The sequence below is a fragment of the Chrysemys picta genome, chromosome 15 (genome assembly GCF_011386835.1).
Source record: "Chrysemys picta bellii isolate R12L10 chromosome 15, ASM1138683v2, whole genome shotgun sequence".
Lineage (NCBI taxonomy): Eukaryota > Metazoa > Chordata > Testudines > Emydidae > Chrysemys > Chrysemys picta.
The window spans coordinates 31,660,961-31,681,495 of record NC_088805.1 but is presented as its reverse complement, the minus strand read 5'-3'; the positions used below and the strand labels follow the sequence as shown (position 1 = coordinate 31,681,495).

Here is a 20,535-nt window from a genome sequence, read left to right as displayed (position 1 = left end):
CCCAGCACCTCGCATAATGGGGCCCAATTTTAAGTGTGGCCTCTAGGCACAACCAGAATACAGCCAAATATATAATAATAATAATAATAATAAACACCAGATGTGAGTTGTTAGATACTATCTTTATTCTCACAGCATTGTGTATTAGAATGAGTATACTCTACCCTAAACAATTATGTTAATGTATAAAAACAGAACAAATGTAGCAAAGAACAAGGTAGAAAACAGCAATAAAAAAATAAATGAACATCCAAAATAAAGACAGTATTTTCAGCAAAAACGTAAAGTTTCTTCAGTTAAAAACACCCACATTTATCCTTAATCTTTTCCCCTCATTCCAACGATGTCTTCAGAAGAGACATGCTGGCTCTCACCATGCTACTTCATTCTAGCAAAATTGTTATTATGGAGAAGCTGGTTAGAAGCGCCACAGTTAAGGATGAGAGTTTAGAGATATAAGTATTTAACATGGATGAAAAAAGTAAATAATATAAGCAGCAGCTGTGAGGGAAAAGCAAAGTATATAATCTTACAACATGTCTGAAATATCTTTTTGAACATATTGAGGTTTATGTCTGAATACTCTACTGTAAGCTATTTGGGGCAGAGACTAGACAGTCCTTCCTAGACAGTCTCTTCCCATTCTGTATGTGTGAAACTGATTGTTCCTTCCTAAGTGGAGCACTTTGCATTTGTCTTTATTAAACTTCATCCTGTTTACCTCAGACCATTTCTCCAATTTGTCCAGATCATTTTGAATTATGACCCTGTCCTCCAAAGCAGTTGCAATCCCTCCCAGTTTGGTATCATCTGGGAACTTAATAAGCGTACATTCTATGCCAATATCTAAGTCATTAATGAAGATATTGAACAGAGCCGGTCCCAAAACAGACCCCTGCGAAACCCCACTTCTTATGCCTTTCCAGCAGGATTGGGAACCATTAATAACAACTCTCTGAGTACGGTTATCCAGCCAGTTATGCACCCACCTTATAGTAGCCCCATCTAAATAGTATTTGCCTAGTTTATTGATAATAATATCATACGAGACCGTATCAAATGCCTTACTAAAGTCTAGGTATTCCACATCCACAGCTTCCCCCTTATCCACAAGAAGAACAGGAGTACTTGTGGCACCTTAGAGACTAACAAATTTATTAGAGCATAAGCTTTCGTGGACTAATTTGTTAGTCTCTAAGGTGCCACAAGTATTCCTGTTCTTTTTGCGGATACAGACTAACACGGCTGCTACTCTGAAACTTATCCACAAGACTCGTTATCCTATCAAAGAAAGCTATCAGATTGGTTTGACACGATTTGTTCTTTACAAATCCATGCTGGCTATTCCCTAACACCTTACCACCTCCAAGTGTTTGCAGATGATTTCCTTAATTACTTGCTCCATTATCTTCCCTGGCACAGAAATTAAACTAACTGGTCTGTAGTTTCCTGGGTTGTTTTTATTTCCCTTTTTATAGATGGGAACTATATTTGCCCTTTTCCAGTCTTCTGGAATCTCTCCCGTCTCCCATGATTTTCCAAAGATACCGGTAATAGCTAGAGGCTCAGATACCTCCTCTATTAGCTCCTTGAGTATTCTAGGATGCATTTCATCAGGCCCTGGTGACTTGCAGGCATCTAACTTTTCTAAGTGATTTTTAACTTGTTCTTTTTTTATTTTATCTGCTAAACCTACCCCCTTTCCCATTAGCATTCACTATGTTAGGCATTCCTTCAGACTTCTCGGTGAACTATCTACTAGTACTGTAACAACTGACTATCTAAAATAATTGTCACAACTTGTACTGTTCTTTGGAACAGATTATTAGTTAAAAGATATTTAACCACATGACTGGAAATGAACAATCAAATACAAGTTTCCTTGGTTCCTTAACTGTCTGATTTAACTCATACCACACAGATGTAGAGAATTGAAATCATTCTATTTGCCAGTGCTGCTGAAAGATCCCCTTGTTTATATTTTGCCCCTGCTATGCAACATTACATCAATTATTCAGAAAGAGAAGTGCTAACCTGAGCCACATATAAACAGGCAGTAGTACTGTCGAAAGGAGGATCTGTTTGTGCTGCAGTCCAGTACTTTTGGCTGGAGTAGAAAACTGTTAAACAATCTGTAACTTTCTTTTTCCCAACCAGCTTTCCCTTAGTGCATCTATATGTGAGTAACAGCAAGTGCGTTTCTTTCCTCTTATTTAGCAGTAATAGTTTCTTTCTTTCTTAAATAAACAGTTGTGGTTTATCAGCAGCTATCATTTGGATTTGATGATTAACAGTGAGAGAACAAATGCTGACTGTCCATCACTGAAGATTAGAAAGGCTCTGAGCTCAGAAGGAAAGTAATCAGATGAAATCCACCAACTGGGTGGTGCCAAAGCCACCAGTGTCCAGAAAACTTCTTTACCCTAAGAGGTGCCACAGACAGTATGTGTGGGATACATGCTGGCACAGAGGGTGCTCCATGATCTTTGGGAGTAACAAGGTTGATTTGTTGGTATATACCATATATCTGGACTGCAACAGAAGTACTGAGAGATGAGAGGAATACAAAACTCTTGGTCTTCACAGTTCCAATATTTCACTCAATGGCCCAGAAATGGCTGCCAATAGGTAGTTATAATTCTTCAACCTTAAACAAAGTTCAACCATTCTTTTAAGTCCTGCCCATAGTTTACTATACCAGCGGTTCTCAATCAGGAGTCCGTGGCCGCCTGGGGCCCATGAACAGGTTTCGGGGGGTCTGCCAAGTAGGCCCAGTGTTAGACTTGCTGGGGTCCAGGGTGGAAAGCTGAAGCCCCACTGCATGGGGCTGAAGCCCAGGGCCCTGAGCCCCGCCACCCGGGGCTGAAGCCGAAGCCTGAGCAATTGTCCTGCTTGCTACCCCATAACATCAGCCCTGGCTTTTATATGCAGAAAACCAGTTGTTGTGGCACAGCTGGGCGGTGGAGTTTTTATAGCATGTTGGGGAGGCCTCCGAAAGAAAAAGGTTGCGAACCCCTGTGCTATACTATGTTTAACTAAGTCTACAGTGCTATCTTCAACAGGCTGCACTAAACAGTAACAAACAAATCAATCTTAAAAACATAAAACAAGAAAATTTGATTCAAAATAGAACTTACCAATCTTCTGATTGAAAATCTTGTCAAAGGTTAATTCACCTCTCTCCTCAAGATACTTCTGCATCACACTGCGGATACTGAAAGACAAAAAAATTAATGAACAGTTACTTATCAGTTGCTCTTTCTTAACAAGCTAGTGAATGTACATTGGAGGGAAGGAGTCTTGAGGTTAAAAGGTCTTGTACCCAGATTTATGAAAGTAGGGATGCCAGTGTGCATGCATCTCTGCAACTCAAACTATGACAGTTAAAGATTATTTATTGCTTAATCCAAAACCTATGGAGGTCAATAAAAATCTTTCCATTGACTTCAATAGACTGTGGATCAAGCCCTGTATTAGAATGCTAAAGCAGTACAAGCAGACATTTAAATAAAGTAATTCTGTAGCTCAGGGGCAAAAAAATTTGAACCATTATTCAATCTAACACATTTTCTCAATATTCTATTTCCACCTCTGAATAACTTTCTGAACATTGCTCCTCTACACTGAAATGTTCCATGTGTGGTCCTAAACCAATGGAGAATTCTTAAGGTTGTGGAAACTTATCCAGCAGTTTGAGTTATGAGAGAATGAAAAAAATCACTTTTTCCATTGTAAAATAATAATACTACTCATTATAATCATTTCTTTTTTTAGCGCAGACTAAATGGTGGCAGAGCTTTTATGCTTCAAATTTAGCATTTAAGTAACCTACTCTGAGAAATGTGATGTTGCCAAGGTTCCCCATTCAAAGCCTGTATTTTTCTACGAAGAGTTGAAAATACTGTACTGAATACATGCAAGATAAAGGATGAAACTGTCACTATGTTTGCACAGTTCCAATATATGCCTAGTGCATGCATATGCCACTCTGAAAGACAGCATACAACAGGATCGAGACAGGTTTTGCCCAAAACTGGATTCTTGGGTAGTTTTTTTGGTTCTTTTAAATGCAATAACTAGATTGCAGAGTCAATCCAAACTCTCCATGTTCTATAACTTTCCACCCTATACACTCAGGGCCTTCACGATACAGGTATTGGAAAAGGACAGAGGGCACTAAGCTCCTGGGCTGCCAAACCTGCTGGTATTCTTCTTGAAATGCAGAAGTGGGAGTGGAAGAGTATAAGAACACACATCAGGTGGCAAGGGAAGGAGTCCAGCCTTTTTTAAATATAAACCATGGTATTTATTTTTTGCAGAATTTCGTACCATCAAAAATGTACATGGAAGACAACAATTGTGTACGCATTTTAATACCACTTGCTGCACAAATCTATTGTCCTTTGTCAGGCAGACAAATGGCTAATGAGTTAAATACATAGCATTTGCTTGTGTGCAGTGAATTTTGCAGGAAAAGGTTAGCAGGGGCAGAATAACGTCCCGTTCCCTCCCACCCCCATCCATCCACCCCCACACACACACACAGTTTCTTGTTCCAATAAAGAATGTGGCATTTTTAGACCCCATTGTTTTTAAATATAAAAAGCAGGTGCATATTAGCACCATTCGTGTAAGGTTCAATCATACTCCAGCTGAAGTCGATAGGAGCTGTTCATTGATTTAAATGGAAACAGGATTGAATTCTAAGACCCTAGTCCCTATACGTTTTAAAGATTTACTGCTGTGTCAGGGAAAATTTGAAAAACAAACTACTGAGAGACATTAGTGTTTATAGTATACCTTGTATTGATTTGGGCTATTACATCACAATTTAAATCTTTGCAGTCTATTTCTCACCTGATACTCACTGTAATACCATTTGTGCAATCATGTGACTACTAGCAATACTCATGTGTGTGTTTGCAGCATCAGGCCTTACAGCTACAAAATTCCAGTAACTTCAAAGAGAGCTGAGGAATCAAGTTGCTGAGGAAATGCTTCTAATATAGGGCAGCAGCAGTTTAAGGATGCCTTTGGACACTGGTGACATCATCAGAGTATTTTCTACAGTTTTGAACCTGTGCTGATTGGCTGCTCCCTTCAATATCCTCCTGCCTCCTCCCTCACAGGCTCTTCACCTCAGCATCATTCCACCTGCCTTCCTCCTCCAACGCCCTGTCCCCACCCACTTCCCTTCAATGTCCCCTCTCCCTTCCTCTACTTTTCCGTTTATCCCACCCTAAGTAAGTCCAACGCCTCCCCGCCAAAAAATAAATAATGGAACTAATGTGATATTTATTGCCATCCCAGTGTTTACTCTGCTTGTATGTTATGTCTCTTTCCTGTCTACTTACACGGTAAGCTCTTCAGAGCAGGAACCCCCTATTACTGTTTTTGCACAGTGCCCTCTTAGCGCAATGCGGCCCTGTTCTTAGTAGTCCCTAGACACTATTGTAACAAACATGATTACTAACAATAATAATGAAATTATGGAAGCTGTTCTTTGCTATGTCAAGTATGCCCAGAGAAATGACATAAAGATATCTTTATCCAGACATTTAAAGCAGATAATTAAACGTAAGACATATCACTTTTCAGTGTTCAACAAAATATTCTGATTATGCTCTGAATGAACCTTTTCAAACCTATTATTCGCCTGTACCTTATCTAATAGTTTTCGATCTAATGGACAATGTCAAAGGAACAAGATGTTTTCTCAGCTAATGAACCTGAACACATGTGTAAATGTAAAGTGATCAGTGGCTATGCAAGGCCAAAAAGGGTTTCAAGCTCTAAATGCCAGATATTTGCCAAAAAGTAGTTCTGCTTTTATTTTCTTCAAGAACATGTTTCAAATAAATTAGTTTTATATTAAAATAGTCACTAAATTGAAAATGTACAGAATCTGAGCTACTGATCTGGACAAATAGTCATTTAGAATTGACTACATAATCCCGTGTTGGTGAATTTTCTAGCAGCTCCAAAATACTGGGTTTGCTACTGTTCTTACTGAAGTCAAAGTCATAAATCCTGATGAGTTTATATGGAGCAGGATTGGGTCCATAAATTCTTCTCCTATCTACAAATGATCACCAATTAAACAGAGAACCCAGAATTAAAGGCAAAATCAGCCCTTGCCCTGCCCTCTCCTTTGAGTCTTTCCTTGTTTCCCCTTTTGATCCACAACTTTGATATTCCTCTCAGCCTGCTTTCTTCAACCCCAGTTTTCTACTATGTCCCCTCCCTGTGCTTTCACCTCCTCTCCCTTCTTCACTTTCTCATTCCCCATTAGAGTATCAGGCAGTATGACCGAATAAGGTGCCTTAAATAGAGAGAGACTTTTCAAAAACAGGTGATAAGGAGCAGGACTCCAGGTGAGGCACCAAAGGCAGACAAAGATCAGAGTTTGTTCACTGCTAAATTGAATTTCAAAGAGCTAGTAATAGAAATAAAATGAATGCAAAAATAAATCAATAACCATAATCACAATAAAAGAACTGTGTCCCTAGGCAACAGAGCATCCACAACTGAAGATGGAACTCATGGTTCATCTGAACAAGATGGAAGACAGGAAATGACAAACTCAAGCAAAACACATTACCTTCAAATTAGCAACCATATAATCAGCACGCACCTCAGAAGTTGTCCCACAAGGGACTGAGAAGGATAACCTAATTTTGTCTGTGCAAAACTTTTTAAAGAGTTTTGAAGTATTGTCTGGGACCTGTTTCCTTCTCTCATCCCACAGCTAGACCCAAGGGATTGTGAAATATCACTACTATGCTCACAAAAAAAGCACCACTTTAGAAGAGGTCCATCAAATACATACACAGAAAATAGCCATATACCGAGATCTTTCAGCCCTGCCACTTAAAATAAGAAGGAAATTGGAAAGTCTGAAATACATCACCAATCTGGGTTTCCCTTACAAGTACTTTTTGCCCAGGAAACAGAATTTTGCACAGTGGAAGAAATTATATGCTCCAGAAGAGGAGAAACATCTCACCCTCCACTGAAGAAGAATGCCTTCTAACTATCAAGATAGGACTCCAAAACAGTACACAATTAGATCCATCATTATTCAGTCACACAGATGACTATTCTACTCTATTTAGCTTTTTATACCATACCTATCATTGTGGTAAATCAGTGGCAAGAAATGCCTTCTCCAGCTGGACAGGAAACTGCAATTCCTCTTGGATGAAAATCTAAACTACAGCAGGCCATGCATTCACCATCTCCAGGATAGATTACTGTGACATACTCTATTTTGGGATAAAAGCAAAGGCCAGGTGGAAGTCGCAATGGATACAACATTCATTAGCTTGACTCTTATACAATAAAGACAAAAGACAGCACACATCACCAGTGCCCCATATCGTACACTGGGTTTCCATTCAAATTTTTTATCCAATGCAAGGTGCAGCAGAAGTTAATGTTATTTTATACATTTTTCTCTTAGAGAGAATGACAGGTATTTTATAGATGGGTGTTTCTGTCCAAATAACTCCCAGGGCAACATAGGACAAAGTCTTGAAAGGCCAGTGATAATCCATTTTTGGATGGCTGACAGATTACCGTTCCACTGAAAACAGGAATAAAACTATGCTCCTGATTGCCCTTTACTTATGTGTGTTCTATAATATTACTAGGGTAAGCCTGACAATCATGCAGTATGTAATTGACTTATACATTATTTTAATTGGGAAATAAGAGGTTACGGATACTAAATTAACTAACAGGCACTCTCATTCTATTCATTTTCTCGTCACCTGCTAAATAAACAGCTGTGACTGAAGATGCTTCCCCCTCTTTTATATATATCGGAATCCTTCCCATAGCATCAGACATTACTTAGTGCACAAACAAGGCTCTGGCATCCCTGTCTATCCTGGGCTGCTCTTTGCATCTTCTATGTTGCTAAGTCCCGTAAATTTTCCCACCCCAAGTAGTGCTCAGTTGAGGGATTATTTCAACCAGCCCCTTTTGCATGTTCCTCCAACTGCCCAATGGTATGCCTGCCTTTGTAGACATGCTGGTTGCATTCTTAATGCAGGTCCCAAATGATTCCATGTTCTTTTCTGGATCACTTTAGAGAAAAGGGGTTATTGAACACTCTGAGGAATCTCAGTATTTATTTTAAATTTATGCCATTTAGCTGGGGCGGGTGGGGCTATCTCCTGCAATATCCTGGGTAAACCTTACTGAATTAAGTTCAATACTTTGGGTTCCATTGTATTAAAAATGCAATTGCATATCTGTTATTGTGGCATTGTATGGAACTCCTCTAGGAGATGTGACTAATGCAAACGTTGAGGAAATGTTAGGAATTTCAACTAATTTTTTGAAATAATGCAAACGGTTAGTTATGTTTCCTAGTAAATATTTGGGATGAAAGGAATGCAAATGGCCCACCTCTGAGTCCATCTTTTTCAAGATGCGCCTTGAGCAGAAATCCATTGTCTGGCAGATTACCTATTCACAGCTTCTTCAGAGGCCCAACCCGGATAAACGAGTGCCTCGCAAACTCACTAGTGTCCTTATTCTAGGAACTAGAAACTACAGGAAAACCCCTGGGTGGGTTTGAAAGACTGTTCACCTGCTAGGGCCCATGTTGGAGTTGGAGTGATCTCTGGTAAGCTAATTAACGTGTTGATTCCTTCATTGTTTTAATGTTTTCTCTCTATTGATTTACCTTAAAAATAAAACGTGCTTGCTTAGAAAGAACTGAGTGGCAACTTATAACTGTGGCAAATACACTGTTAACCATTGGAGAAGAGAAGGCAAAAGCAGCCTGCTTAGGCAGCCTGTCTTTTGCTGTAGATATCACAGGACAGTAGGGGACTGTGCAGCCTGAAAATACCCTGATCAAAAGGGAGAGAGGTGTGCGTCTCCACCCAAGAGAAGCAATGGCTGGGGAGCCAGAAGCCTAGAAGGGGAGCCCTTGATAGACCACAGAGTGGGAATATAGGTGTAATTGCCCAGAACTAAGACACTAGTGCCTCGTATTTTCCTGAAGTATTTCTGTCCATACCTTTGGGGGTTTCCAGCTTTCACATCCATATGTAAAGGCAGAGGTAAGTTTTTAGTTGGAAATTCATGGTTTGTCTTTAAATTGCAGATTTTTGATGACCAAATCTTGTTTAAGTTAGTATATGGAATTTTCATCTTGCTGATTCAGGACATTATTTCCTTCTGGACAATCCCATTGGCTTGCACTTTATTGCCAAGGTATGTGAATTGACTCACTTCTTGTATTCCTTTGCCTTCTAAAGTAAATATGTTTCCCAGACCTGAAGAAGAACTCTGTGTAAACTCAAAAGCTTGTCTCTCTCTCCAGCAGAAGTTGGTCCAATAAAAGATATTACCTCAGACACCTTGTCTCTCTAATATCCTGGGACTGACATGGCTACAACAATACTGCATACATCTATGATATTGTCACACAGAAAAGGGCATGACATATCAGTGTTGACTTCTTGTGGTAGTTCATGTCGCACTCCCAATCAGTACATGGCCCGGGCCAGGGAAGCTAATGATCCAACCAGCGGACTAAATTCGGTGATGAATCTTGGTCATATGCCACCTGAGGCACATTGCACTTATGCTGAGAAGAAGTAGATCTAAGTCTTGTACTACCTGAAATCTGTTTTTCAGTTCAATTTGAAATTGCTGCTATAATGTCTTGTTGATTGGGCTGTTACTGTCAATTTTCTTAATGCTTTTGGGGATTTGGAGGGTTTTTTAGTTTGAGTTCAGTCTTGCGACACAGAATTATGGTCACGTCCAATAAGAGCTCTTGTGTATGCTGAGACATCCTGAACAGTTTATCTAAATTTCCTTCCCACAGATAGATGGTCAGTGTGGTTCCTGATAATGTCATTGGGAGAAATTCCAAAGTTACTTTATGGATACTTTTGTTGGGGAATAGCATTACACTAATTGAGCCCTAATACCAGGAACAGCTTTATCACTCTTTCGCCGTTTTGATTTGGGGAACCGAGGCCATGCTTGCCCCTTGCATTCTCCACTGCCCAACCTTAGCATTGAAGTCCTCCAATACTAAGCAAATGTCATGCTTGAGAATTTTGTCAATAGAGTTGGTAGGCAACTGTAGAATTGATCTTTGATCTCATCATCGTAGTTGTATGTTGGTGCGTAATGTTACATAATTGTCATTTTCATGTTTCATATTTGAAATCTACTTTGGAGCAATCCACTGTCACTTGGCTCCCCACTTTGTTTTTCCTACTCTGTAAGTCATAATTAATATTACTCACTCTGAGTGGTAACCATCTTCCTCCTTCTGTCTTCCCTTCCCCACAAGTATATTATGCCTTTGTTTTCATTTTTAAATTGCTTTTTGTCATCTCCTGGCTATCAACATTTGCTTACGCCACAGATTTCAAGATTACATTCATCCATTTCTTTCATCACCCGTTGACACAAGGTTGTTGCAGGCATTATTCTAATAAACCTACTTTCATAGATTGTTTTACTTCTAGTAAAGAACGTCTATTACCTAATGCCTTTCACCAAGACTGTCCATTTCTGCCAAGACGGAGTCCATTACTCTGGCATACCGTCTGCTGGAATGGCTATCTTGTGTTTGTGTGTATACGTGCAGGCATACACATGAACATATGCACACATACAAATAAATACTTTTAAAAGGAAATATTCAGCATAAATAGCTGTCGGCTGGATGAACGAGGAACAGGTAATAAAGGGCTGTGCTGTTCAAACTCACCATGAGCCTGCAATGCCCATCTTCAGCATTCTGAGCCATCACCAGCCTCAGAAAGCCTAGGAGCGTGGCTCAGTTACAGATTAACTTATTCAGAAGAAAGGCAGGTCAGACTCAGAGACCATTCAACTGCCAGATTTCTAATTCCATCTCTCAATAAAAGAAAAGAGATGCACAAAATATGTTAACTACTTCATTGTTATATAACGATATACCTGATATCGCTTGACTTAAAGTCATTTTAAAGATGATACACTCTGAAGAGTTGTTGTAGCTGTGTCAGTCCCAGGATATTAGAGAGACAAGGTAGGTGAGGTAATAGATTTTATTGGACCAACCGCTGTTGGGGAACGAAACAAGTCTTCAAGCTTATGTGTAAGCTCAAAAGCTCGTCTTGCTCACCAACAGAAGTTGGTCCAATGAAAGATATTACCTCACCCACCTTGACTCTCTGAAGAGACACAGCAGTCATAGCTCAATTGAGCAGCAAAGGGATTTAGGCAATATTATTCTTATGAGCAACAGATGTTTATTTGTACTTCAATTAGAGGCATAAAAATACAAACTGTAGGAATACAAACTGTACTTGACACAGAGGGCACCAGAATGGATATGCCTCAACTTTTATGAAGAATTAACATCATTTCCATCTTGTTCTTGTAAGGATAGAGATTAGTTTAGAAGGACAAGCATCCTGTTATAAATATAAAGAAGAGATCATGTGTAGAGTTCTACTTTTCCATTTAAAGGAAGAAGATTAAGTACAAGTGAGAAACACTTGGAGGAGCTGGCCAGCATGCTGACCTCATGCTCTATTAAGGGTATCTAGTCGTGTCCACTCTTGGGATTTATTATAGATGCAAACTGCAAGAAATCCATGTTCACCAAAAGAGGAAACTGTTCCCATTCTTCGCAGATGAGGATCTAGCCAAAGAGATCCATGTTTTCATCATCTCCAGGTTAGCTGGACATCCAGAAGCAGCAAAGGATTCAGTAAGATCCCTAGATAATGAATCTTAGCAACACAATGTGGAAGACGTAATCATCGCCTCTATCTTCTCTTCAGCATTCAGCTCAATCAGTAGTTGGAAGTTAGGGGTAGCCAAAAGCTGTCAGTCAAGACAAGCAAGTATATGTCAGAGTAGCATTAAAGAGTGAATCAAGGACTGTGTTGTTAAGAAGCAATTAAGTCCAAGACAAAATTTACCAATCAGACATCCCAAAGAGAAGCAATTACATTCTTTAGACCCTATGACAAGGGGGTGATGCAAAACCTCACCCAGAAATAAAGAGCTGTTTCAGAGGCAGGAACTGAATTAGAAGAGAAGCCTGCTGCAGTACACTCTATACTAGGAAACAAAATCTTTACTTTGTTTATAGAGAGAACAGAGAACCCTTTAAGACCAACGCTTGGCGCCCAAAAATGTATTAGTTAATACACTCCGAATTCAGATGCATTCTAGGGGATTTCAGAAAAAAAGCCAAAAATGGCTCAGAATAAAAACTAGACAATAAAAGAACATGGATCCCAGTGACGACTAAACCTGGTGATGCTCTAAACAAGAAGGGCTCAATCGTGCTATAGCTGTTTCCAATGCTTCACATTGATTCAACAGACAATCTAGGCTTCAGAGTGATGTGTGAGTTTATTGTGTGTGCTGGTTGTATTGATTTGTGTGTGGATTCTGTTGTGTGGGGATAGTTGCATGGATTTGTGAGGGTGCTAAATGAGGGGTATATGCTGAGGTGAGGGGCTATGTGTTTTGGGAGTTACTGTGCATTCTAGTATCAGAGGAGTAGCCGTGTTAGTCTGGTTCTGTAAAAAGCAACAGAGAGTCCTGTGGCACCTTTAAGACTAACAGATGTATTGGAGCATAAGCTTTCGTGGGTGAATGCCCACTTCGTCGGATGCATGTGCATTCTGGTTCTGTTGTTGTGGGTGGATTGTGATGTGCTGGGAAAGTTGTGTGGATCTGTGTGAGTGGCAATCATGGGGTGTGGCTTGCAGTGAGGCATTTGGGCCAAGGACTCCACCATCTGTGCAGTCACTCTCCTACAACCAATGAAACTGTTCCATCCAAATTAGCTGTAGGGTAAGGGTGATGATTGGTTGAGTTACTTCTGATACCACAATGGTCTAGGACTCTCTGCATGACATTCATACATGCCTTACTGAAGCTGTACACTGCATAGGTGTAATTTGTAAAGTCAAATTGGTTGATAACTTTAAAATTGGATGGTAACTCTCTGTGAAAACAAGTGATGATTCAATCTGTTTATATTCTGAGCAAAAAGAGCCCTCAGCCATGCCTGTAGCTGTTTCCACCGATTCATACGGACTCTACAGACCTAATAGGCTTCAGAGTGACAATCCTGAAATCTTATTACATACATTTCTTTTCAGCTGTCTCTGTGGTAAATTATGGATGTGATTAATTCATTTGGATTTGGGATTAAATAATGACAAATAGTCTATATTCAACCAAGTATTTCTCTTCAAGTTTACAGACAAAACTATATGCTTTACCAGCTGCTAATCTGCATCTTAATATAATAACATCTCAAAATTGTATGAGTTTTTGCTAATATAGGTCCTGATCATGCAGTTGGGTTGGTGCAGCCAAATGCTTGTGCCCACCTGCATCTGACTGAGGGTCAGACCCTAACATGAACATTTATATCCGTTATATTCCTTTCCTGAGGGTCCCACTTTTTCCCCCTTTCATTTCTATTAAAAATTAAATTAAAACTGGAAGATAAACACTTGAATATGTAGAACCATTACTGACGCGAGACCAAAAAAGTTTACATTCACAGATCATTTTGCTACCTGTCCAAATGTGACTACCACGTGTACAGGACCTGATGCAATCCTTGCTGTGGCTTTTGAGTGCTACAACACACGTAATAAATCACCATCATCTAGAGCACATCAAACACATGATTAATTTTAGGCATGTGAGCAGTCCTATTGCCTTCAATAATAGTTTAATGAATTGGGGCCTCAGATAATATTTTGTTCATGACAGTTAAAAGCATCTAAGGTATTTATATGGCCCCCATCACCTGAGCACCTCACAACCTTTAATGTATTTATCATCACAGCACCCCTGTAAGGCAGTACTATCATTCCCCATTTTGCACTGAGGAAATGAGGCACAGAGTCAAAATGATTTGCCCAAGGTCACACAGGAAATCTGTGACAGAGCAAGGAACTGAACCCTGGTCTCCCAAGCCATAGGCCAATGTCCTAATCACTGGGGCATCTTTACTCACCAAGGAAGGGAAAGTGTAATAAATATGAGAGAGAGGGTATTCATATTCAGATAATAAAATAAGATACAAAACCCAAAGAACACAGTCAAACACTAGGATGATAAAAACAATAAAATACACAAAGACAATGAACGAATTCGTTTCTTTTACATATGAAATACAAAGGTAAACAACAAACTAAATTATGAAAAACTGTTTTTATAGCAAAGTTCCCCCTCCTTTATCATCTGTAACATTAAAGAGCTAGAGATCATAAGTGACCTCTGAAATATTTTGAGAGCCAAGAGATAGTTATGTACTTTGATCTTTGTTTAGTTTTTGTCTTTTTTATAACAAATAATCTGATTGATTCGAATCCTGGGAGACGCATCAGTGGTTTTAAAATACCAAACCTGCTGCGGACATGTAAATGTAAATGTATTCTATTTTTACAATTTCATCAATGAGCACCCAGCTGCTACAGCAACAATTTCCTTAAAATCATATTATAGCAAATTAAGACTGAAGAAATTTGCTCCTCCAATGACCCACTAGAAGCCTTCTCAACCCAAATGATTTTAAGATCCAAAACTCATCCCCCCTTTCAAAATTGTAAAGCTTCTCACGTTTATATTAAGCACACAGAGATCTGTCAACACATATACTCTGAATGAACTAATGTTCTCATTATGTGATTCATAATGATCTTTGTACTCAAGAAACAATGCCCTTGACAGGCAAGATTATAGCACTACACAGCTTTCCCTAGTTCTCCCCCATTCTAAAGCGGATACAAGACCAACAGCCCAAGCAACTTCAGATATACAAATCACTTTAATGAAGAAAAGTCATGACAAGTGAAATAAAAAGCTGTTGAGTGCTTATGCTTATAGTGTATCCACTATCCATGTTTCTTGGGTATGACTTGAATTATTGTTGCCAAAACCTGAAACTAATATAAAAGTATCTCGTTTTGCAAGAATAATTTTTCTGAATTGGTAGGTCAAGGATTTGCCCTTTCAGCAGAATGCTGCCACTGAGAAGTAAGAAGAGAGACAAACACAACTCTTAGCTCCCACTGCAATTAAAACATTTGTTGATTTTAATGGTTTTTAAATCATCTTTAAGATTTATTTTTGGGATGGTAGAGAATTTGTATCAAGATCCATGCATAATGGTTTTTGTCTTTTTATATCTATAAAGAGCTCTGGATATGCGTGAAAGGTATTATGAAATATAAACATTAATTGAGATTCACAGAACTAAGGAGGGCCATTCAACCAAATGCAGAAGTAACCGAACTAAAATATGCTTCACAGCACCTCTGAGACAGGAATCTTTACACCTGCTTTCCAGAGAGGTAAATGTTTACCTGACATTATCAGGATATACCGTAGAACAGTTAAAACGTGCTAAACAAATAAAGCTCCTGCCCCAAAGACCCTCAGTGTAAAGGCATGAGTGAGTCAATACGGTACAATGTAAAACAAACACTGAGTGGCATGTGGCCATTATAGCTGAAATACTTCATAGAACAAGTGTATTTTTAAAAGTTTTTGAAGGAGAGGAAGTATGCATGGTTAAAAGACACGGTCAATGCAAATTTGGCACAAAATTCAAGTTTATTAAGAATTGTTTTTTACAAAACCTAAAACCAATAGAAATGTTCCCATGATTTTTTTAATTCCAGAGGAAATAGTTGGTTTTAAACAAATAAACATCCTTAGTTTGCAATCTAAACATGCAGCACTGAGAATCTGAAATGGAAACAGACTAAAAACAAATGTAAAATTTATTTCACTGATTTTTCATTCTTCCTTTGGGAGTTTTGAGGTGATGATTTCCCAATAATTGAGAGGTTATTCCAAGAATAAAGGCAACAAAAATAAATGCACAAAATCAGGAGTGGACAAAGGAAACAGTCAGGAGAGAAGATTGGGCAGACTTCAGGGGAATGGTGTAGAGCGTTGAGGACAGAGATATAAGTAGGGGCAGAGGTATGGAGACCTCTGAATGTGAGGGGAAACAGCAAACTGAATGTGACAGAGAAGCCAGCCTGAACAGTCAAGAAGGGGAGAAATAGTATCAGAAGAGTGGGAACAGAAAATTCTCTAGGCAGCATCAATTTGGATACAATAGGGAGATACTAGGGGCTGGAAAACGAAGAGAAGGCTTCTGTGGTTAAAGCAGGAAATTACCAGAGCATAGAGTTGTGGCGGTCAGGACAAAAAAGAAGGGATTAATCTTTCAGATATAAAGAAAAAAGAAGCAGGATATGTCTACACTACGAAATTAGGTCGATTTTATAGAAGTCAATCTTTGGAAAGCAATTTTATACAGTCGATCATGTATGACCCCACTAAGCGCAGTAGGCCGGCGGAGTGCGTCCTCAATACCGTAGCTAGCATCGACTCACGGAGTGGTGCACTGTGGGTATCTATCCCACAGTCCCCACTGCCCATTGGAATTCTGGGTTAAGCTCCCAATGCCTGCTGGGGCAAAAACATTGTCGTGGGTGGTTTTGGGTATATGTCGTTAGTCTCCCCTCCCTTCCTCCCTCCCTGAAAGAAATGGCAAACCATCGTTTCACGCCTTTTTTCCTGGGTTACCCGTGCAGACGCCATAGCACAGTAAGCATGGAGCTTGCTCAGCTCAGCGCTGCTGTTGTGAGCATTGTAAACACCTCGCACATTATCCTGCAGTATGTGCAGAGCCTGGATAGGAGCCGCAAGCACGAGGATGATTGTGAGGAGGACATGGACACAGACATTCCTGAAAGCACGTTATGTGGCAATTGGGACATCATGGCGGCAGTGGGGCAGGTTGATACAGTGGAACGCCGATTCTGGACCCGGCAAACAAGCACAGACTGGTGGGACCGCATAGTGTTGCAGGTATGGGATGATTCCCAATGGCTGCAAAACTTTCGCATGCGCAAGGCCACTTTCATGGAACTTTATGAGTTGCTTTCCCCCGTCCTGAAGCGCAGGAACACCAAGATGAGATCTGCCCTGACAGCTGAGAAGCGAGTGGCGATAGCCCTGTGGAAGCTTGCAACGCCTGACTGCTACTGGTCAGTCAGGAATCAATTTGGAATGGGCAAATCTATCGTGATCCAAGTAGCCAAGGCAATCAGTGACCTTCTGCTAACAAGGGAAGTGACTCTGGGAAATGTGCAGGTCATAGTGGATGGCTTTGCTGAAGTGGGGTTCCCTAACTGTGGTGGGGCAATAGATGGAATGCATATCCCTATCTTGGCACTGGACCACCTTGCCAACCAGTACATAAATCGCAAGGGGTACTTCTCAATGGTGCTGCAAGCACTGGTGGATCACAAGGGACGTTTCACCAGTACCAACATGGGATTGTCGAGAAAAGTACAGGACGCTCGCATCTTTAGGAACTCTGGGCTATTCGAAAAGCTGCAAGAAGGGACTTTCTTCCCAGACCAGAAAATTACCATTGGGGATGTTGAAATGCCAATAATTATTCTTGGGGACCCAGCCTACCCCTTGCTCCCACAGCTCATGAAGCCATACACAGGCAGTCTGGACAGTAGTATGGAGCAGTTCAACTATAGGCTGAATGGTGGTAGAATGTGCCTTTGGACGTTTAAAAGCCCGCTGGCGCTGTTTGCTGACTAGGTTAGACCTCAGTGCAACCAATATTCCCATTGTTATTGCTGCTTGCTGTGTGCTCCATAATATCTGTGAGAGTAAGGGAGAGACGTTTATGGTGGGGTGGGAGGTTGAGGCAAATCACCTGGCAGCCAATTTTGAACAGCCAGACAACACGGGGATTAGAAGAGCACAGCTAGGCACGTTGCACATCAGAGAGGCTTTGAAAAACAGTTTCATGACTGGCCAGGCTACGGCGTGACAGTGTTGTGTGTTTCTCCTTGATGGAAAACCGTCCCCTTTGTTGAATGTACTTTCCTGTAAACCAATGCCCCTGCCCCCTTCAACCACAGCTGGCAAAGGAAATAAAGTCCCTATTGTTTTGAATCCATTCATTCTTTATTTATTTATTTAAAAAAAAAAGTGAGATCACTGACAAGGTAGCCCGGGTGGCGTGGGGGAGGAGGGAAGGACAAGGCCACATTGCTTATTGTAACCACATTACAAATCAAAGCTGTTTGAATGACAGCTTTCTGTTGCTTGGGCCATCCCCTGGAGTTGAATGGCTGGGTGCCCAGAGCCTTCCCCCCACCCAGACGTTCTTGGGCATCTGGGTGAGGGGTATATGGAACTTGGCGAGGAGGATGAAAAGGTCCTGGCTGCCAGAGAGAACGGACTCTCCGCTTGCCTGCTGCAAATTCTCCTCCTCCTCTTCCTCATCCACAAAATCCTCCTCCATGTTGCGTGAGACTCCCCCCTTGCAGGTGTCCACGGACAGTGGTGGGGTACTGGTAGGGTCCCCCCCTAGAATGGCATGCAGCTGATCATAGAAGCGACATGTATGGGGCTCTGAACCGGAACGACCGTTTGCCTCTTTTGTCTTGTAGTAGGCTTGCCTGAGCTCCTTAACTTTCATGCGGCACTGCTGTGTGTCCCGGTGTAGTCTCTCTCTACCATGCCCCGTGCAATTTTGGCATATATATATTAGCATTTCTTCAGCTGGATCAGATTTTTCTCCCCATACATCAATCAGATCCAGTGTCTCATGGTCGCTCCATGCTGACCAAACAGGACATGAAATTCAAAAGTTCCTGGGGCTTTTCCTGTGTACCTGGCTAGTGCATCAGAGTTAAAAGTCCTGTCCAGAGCAGTCACATTGGAGCACTCTGGGATAGGTCCCGGAGGCCAATGCCGTCGAATTGCACAACGCTGCATCTGTACTACCCCAAATTTGACCCAAGAAGGTCGATTTTAGCGCTACTCCCCTCATCAGGGAAGAGTACAGCAGTCGATTTTAAAAGCCCTTTAGGTCAGCGGAACGGGGTTCGTTGCTTAGCCGCATTGCTTATAAAATCAACCTAACGTGGCTAAATTCGACCTAACCTCGTAGTGCAGACCAGCCCTAAGATTGTGGACTTGGGGAAGGGAAAAGAACAATGGTGTTGTTGCTCGTGTTACAGAATAGGTGAGAGGGAGGGGGCAGGAAGGAGAGCGAACAATCTACAGTAGAACACAGACACACTGTACCAAATTTGAAGTAATGAGAGATCTCGGATGTTAAATTAATAAAAGAAGATGAAATGTTGGGAAAGAAGCTGTAGAATTTTTTTGTGTGGGGAGGAGAAGCAATTATGCAATCACCCAAGGAGAGAGTACACAGGAAAAAGAGTATAAAGGGATAGAACCAACTCTAGTGAATTGAGGAAAAGAGAAGTTAAGTGACTTGAGCAAGACTTCGTGACTAAGCAAATCAGTAGCAAACCCAAGAATGGAACTCAGGAGCCCTGACTCCCAATCTCCTGCTCTAGCCACTAGAGAGCATTCCCTCCAAAGCAAGTTTCTGTCTTCATCAGCACTAGCAAGCCATTCAGAGAAAGCAAGCTGCTTTCTTGATTTCCTGCCTGTGTTGCTTAAAACATAGTCATATTTACAGTATTATTGTAACTAGCCACATTTTATGAGCAAGTTAAGGCCTTGGGAATAAAACTCCTATCAACGTTTTTGTTTCATTTTTATTTAAAGTTAGATTGATTGATATTTTGTTTGTAGTTTCCAGCCTTGCTTCACTTCCTGGTTGATGACAAAAGTTGTGATATGTCTTGTGGAATAGAAACTGAGCAGCACCTACACAACTGACTAGCAATGTGTCCCAGGAGAAGGCTATGTATCCTGGGACATCTGTGCCAAGAGACACTAAAGTGATACTGGCTGGCTGGAGAAGACATCTAAAGGAGATGGCAAAGGTTATATCTGATCCCTTCAGCAAGGAGGTTCTCTCACATTTGGAAATAAGACTTATAACGGTTGGGTTTTTAGCTAATCCTTCTTTTCCAGATAGTAGCAGCAGCCAATGGTACAATTTGTCCATCTGCATCTGTCCAGGAAATTGCAACCTTTCTTCTTGGATGGGGCCCAAACCACATTATTCAGGGCATTTTCATCTCCAGATCAGATTGCTGAAATGCATTCTACATAGGGCTGCTGATAACCACTCAGAAACGTCAGTTGGTTTGGAATACAGCACCTTATTTATTGGCTAGTGTTTCTCACATACGGTATATTACATCTGCACTCCATCAACTTCACTGGCTTACTATTTGTTTCTGGGTACAATTTAAATTTTGATTCACAAACGGTCTATAGGATTCCAGCAATTCTGCTTCTCCCCTCGCTTTCCACCTGAACAGGGGATCGATCATATATGGCACTCGAGCTGACAGTCCCTCCTATTAATACACTGAAGGCAGACCGGAGGGCCCTCAACTTTGGAATTTGCTTTCCCTGCCAGTTTACCAGAGCTTGGTTTTGTTGATATTCAAGGCAAGACCTGTTTATTGAGATGTTAGACAAACACCTGTCAGGGAGAGTCTAGAGATAATACTGACTATGCACACATTGTCCAGTCTCCATGCGTGC

The 20,535-nt window shown here is 40.8% G+C and overlaps 1 protein-coding gene across 2 annotated transcripts in view; it reads right to left on the bottom strand.

Moving 5' to 3' along the window:
- Window positions 1-20,535, bottom strand: part of GRK3 (G protein-coupled receptor kinase 3) — a 136,131-nt gene that overhangs the window by 101,756 nt on the left and 13,840 nt on the right. For both annotated transcript variants that reach the window (XM_065568879.1, XM_065568880.1), the window contains exon 2: window positions 3,138-3,214. In XM_065568879.1, the coding sequence (XP_065424951.1) occupies window positions 3,138-3,214 (77 nt within the window). The remainder of the gene's footprint in view (window positions 1-3,137; window positions 3,215-20,535) is intronic.